Genomic DNA, 3550 nt, shown 5'->3' on the forward strand with positions numbered 1-3550 from the left:
AATATAAAATATGAGCAACAACATCATTTTGAACTCTTTTTTAAATTAAAAATTTATAACTTCAGTGAAATATATACATAAAATGAGATTTCTTTTAAAGAGATCCTTGTGCCAAATCGGGTCCTCCAACTAATGAAGAAAGGAATTCTAGATAGTATAATTTTAACAACAATGAAGAGCATATTATCTTACAGCGTCACAATTTTTCCATTGACGAAATAGGATTAGGAGAGATGATCTGAAAGTTGAGCAAATTAGCTTATTTGGCAAGTCCCCTACTTATAATGAGGATTTTAATATCATATCATCACATATGATGCTAAATCAACATACTTTTTGCCCGTGTCCGGAACAGATCCAAAAAATTAGACCAATGACCATTTAAAAAGGACACATGTTCTTGTACATGTTGAGGAGCCATCACATTCTTGATTGCTTTTTACAAGTAATGGTACATTTTTTTCAATAATGACTACAATATCAATAATAATAATAACTATTAGTACAATGTTGTCAAAAGAAAATTAGACATTAAATCAATAAACTAGATGTTTCGTTAACAGATAAAATCAAGAATTCCTGTCACAAGTATCAAAATCTGAATACAATTTACTTTCCCCGCTGACTAACTAAATCGAAGAGAATCCTTAAACTTTTGAACATCCTGTGCTTAATGCTGCTTCAAAACCGTAGTTTGCTGCAGCTTCGAAAATAATTCGTTTCAGTGATTCGGTTTCCATTTCTGCCCCAAATTTCTTCATCTACACAATAATAAAAATTCAAATGGTGAGAAACTCAAAAATTGCACGTGAAATTAAACAACATTCAAGAGTCCTTATGATTTCCAGTACCTTAATAATGGCTGTTTTGATGATCTGGCCATCAAATGACGTGAGATTGGCATTCTGAAAATCCAGGTGAAGGGATTCGAGAGTTTTCGTCAGATCAACAAGCACGCCTGGTCCTTTCTTGCAGTAGATCCGTATGTGAAATACGCTTTCCTCCACCTTGGAAACATCCAGCTGAAATCATACATATTATAGAAATCTTTAGATAATGCACTGAAAAAGGATCATTTTGTTCATCGAATAACACAAATATGAAAAATGAGAAAGAGAAAGGGGGAAAAAGAAAAGTCAGCTTACTTTGAGAATCATGTTTCGCCTTGGTTTGTTTAGGCGGCTACTAGTGCTACTCATTTCATAGGAGGCAAATTCAAGATCAACATCAGTCACCACTGAATTTCCGTCAACAAACGGAGAATCTTTGCGCATGACGTCGGATTCAAGCTGTGAGATCTCTGCCTGAATGTCCTTCACTTGTTTCTGCAAGTCCTGCACATAGCTGATTGCGTCCTCTACTATTGACGCCTTATCCATCTAAGCACAAATATCACAAACTTTAAATCAGATCTCTCGATTTGATATTTCCAGTATTTCATGAAAATGAAATGCATCAAAACAAATCTGTAAAGCGAAAAAGTTATATTGTAACTTTTAAAATTTAAATCATTTTCTGTGAAAATAACGTACATCAAAATGCATCTGTAAAACTTTAGGATAAAATTCTATTTAAATATTTTACATTCGACATATTCTCTGTAATCATTCTTCTGGCCGTATTTTTCAGGCAGATTTACAGTAAGAGGTACTTATAAACCGTTTTGCAAAAATGCGTGTAAAGGAAATGAACAGTTACTATCATTTTGTACTATTACTTTAACTTCTAAAGAATGTTTGAATCGAAGAGTTGCAGTTACAGTCCGTATCATTTATAAAGACTCAATACTTTCTTCTGAAGTTTATTTGTATAACTTTCCCAAGTTTAGCAAAGATTCTCCTCTCATACGAGACAACCAAATGAACAAGACGTTTGAAACCTCAACCTATTAAACTAGATATAATCGATCAAAAACTCTTAAAATTTTAAAAATTTACTGGACTGTGAAAACCTAATGCCTGTAATGACATACCTTGGTGATTTTAGGAACAAGAGAGCGAAGAGCATAAAGCCTCTCATTCAGGCGGCCACGCCGTCTTCTCTCGGAGATCAAAGTCTTGCACTCGGAAGAAGGAGTAGACTTACTCGATTTAACGGATCCTTTATCTTCTTCATTCAAATGCCCTGAATCCTCCGAAGAATATCCATATCTGACCATATCGCCACTGCTTTTGACTCCCTGGGGACTCGAATCGAAGCCGTTGTAGGCCTGCTGCCATTGAGCAAGCTCGAAGGGCCTATCAATGGCGGAGTCCTCAAGAGTTGTCTTTGCAGGCAAGTCGTGGAAAGTCCACGAGTTGTCGGTGGGAAAGGAGGTCCACCCGTCGAGATCTGTGAAGAGAAGAGCATCATCTGCTTCCATGGATTCCACATTTCCATTGAAATCCATATATGAGTAGTTACTGTTTTCTCCAGATCTGCGGGACTCCATTGATATGATTCTGAGAGGTAGGGTTTCCTTTGAGATGTGAATACAACTCACCACGAAAATATTTTGATGTTATTTTGCAGTGTTGCCCACGGACTTGCCCGCTTTTTATCGTGAGATTTGAGGATAAAAAATTCAATGAATTTGTCATTGGGCGTTGTGGGATGAAGCATCCTTCTCCTCTGGTACCAATCAACGTTTACATTTATTAAATTTAGGTTATGCTTGTTTCAATTTGTCTTATTTTATTTAGGCTTTCCAAAAATAGAGTTGTTTGCTAGTTTTTAGGAATATTTTAAAAGTAGTGGTCTGATAAATTTTGTAGTCTAGCTTTGTTTACAAATTTAACTCTCTAAATTTAAGGATGATGGTGGTATCTTGAATAAATAATATTGTCTTCCATAATTCGAGTAAAAATAATTTAAAATTTATTCTTTCTTTTAAAATTATATTTTAAGAAAAAATTGAATTTAAATGTTAGACAAGTGACAAAAAGTATTCTTAAGGTAGTAGGGCACCCACATAAATATGAGATTATTGACTAAAGAGTATATATTTTACTTAGATCTCTTTTTTTATACATTAAAAGCAACAACAAAAAAGAGTGCCATCCCTTTAAAATAACTATCAAAAGGTTGTACAACCAATAGATTAATTATCACAACACATTAACAAAATAACAAAATCTGAGTAATGTCCATGGTTTTAAAAAAAGAGTTGAAACCTTTGAGTCTATCACCCATCAAACTATCTAATCCATCATTAGACTAATAACAAAGTCTATCTTAGCAACTATAATAGCAATTATGAAAGCTTGGGCTTTATTGGATTATCTTGTGAATGCTTGTCGTAGTCATCCCTCTTTCCCTCTCCACAAAGTTCCTTTAGAGGTGGAACCATTTCTTATTAAGGTGCAGATTTTTCTTATGGCCCTAGTTTGGTTATTTCTCTTAGAGTTTTTCTTCCTTTGCTTCTACCTTCCCCATTGAGGCAGCAATATTTTTCATGAAGGTAAAGATGTGTCTAGTGAGAGATATTGCACATTTGTGTCTAAGGGTGCATCTCAACTTTGGTTTCTAGATTGTGGGGAGTGACATAATTTTTGTTCTCTTTGCAGTGGTT

At 34.6% G+C, this 3550-nt stretch overlaps 1 protein-coding gene across 1 annotated transcript; it reads right to left on the reverse strand.

Moving 5' to 3' along the window:
- Nucleotides 1-436: 436 nt before the first annotated feature.
- On the reverse strand, nt 437-2527 carry LOC149533601 (transcription factor bHLH35-like). The gene is made up of 4 exons (XM_089804608.1): nt 1973-2527; nt 1146-1379; nt 852-1022; nt 437-761 (listed from the first exon to the last, which is right to left on the reverse strand). Exons 1-4 carry the CDS (start codon nt 2429-2431, stop codon nt 648-650), a joined length of 978 nt encoding a protein of 325 aa, XP_089660734.1. The 5' UTR covers nt 2432-2527; the 3' UTR covers nt 437-647.
- Between the last annotated feature and the right edge of the window lie 1023 nt (nt 2528-3550).

The sequence above is a fragment of the Cupressus sempervirens genome, chromosome 10 (assembly GCF_028749045.1).
Source record: "Cupressus sempervirens isolate cs-2001-9-10 chromosome 10, ASM2874904v1, whole genome shotgun sequence".
NCBI classification, from domain to species: Eukaryota; Viridiplantae; Streptophyta; class Pinopsida; order Cupressales; family Cupressaceae; genus Cupressus; species Cupressus sempervirens.

Bases quoted from the DNA above. Each gene is read 5' to 3' on its own strand.
- LOC149533601 (XM_089804608.1), bottom strand. From the start codon at position 2,431: ATGGAGTCCCGCAGATCTGGAGAAAACAGTAACTACTCATATATGGAT. The intron at 1,023-1,145 runs GTAAGCTGACTT...GTATGATTTCAG, and splicing joins GGCGAAACATGATTCTCAAA to CTGGATGTTTCCAAGGTGGA. The intron at 762-851 runs GTACTGGAAATC...ATTATTGTGTAG, and splicing joins TCAAAACAGCCATTATTAAG to ATGAAGAAATTTGGGGCAGA.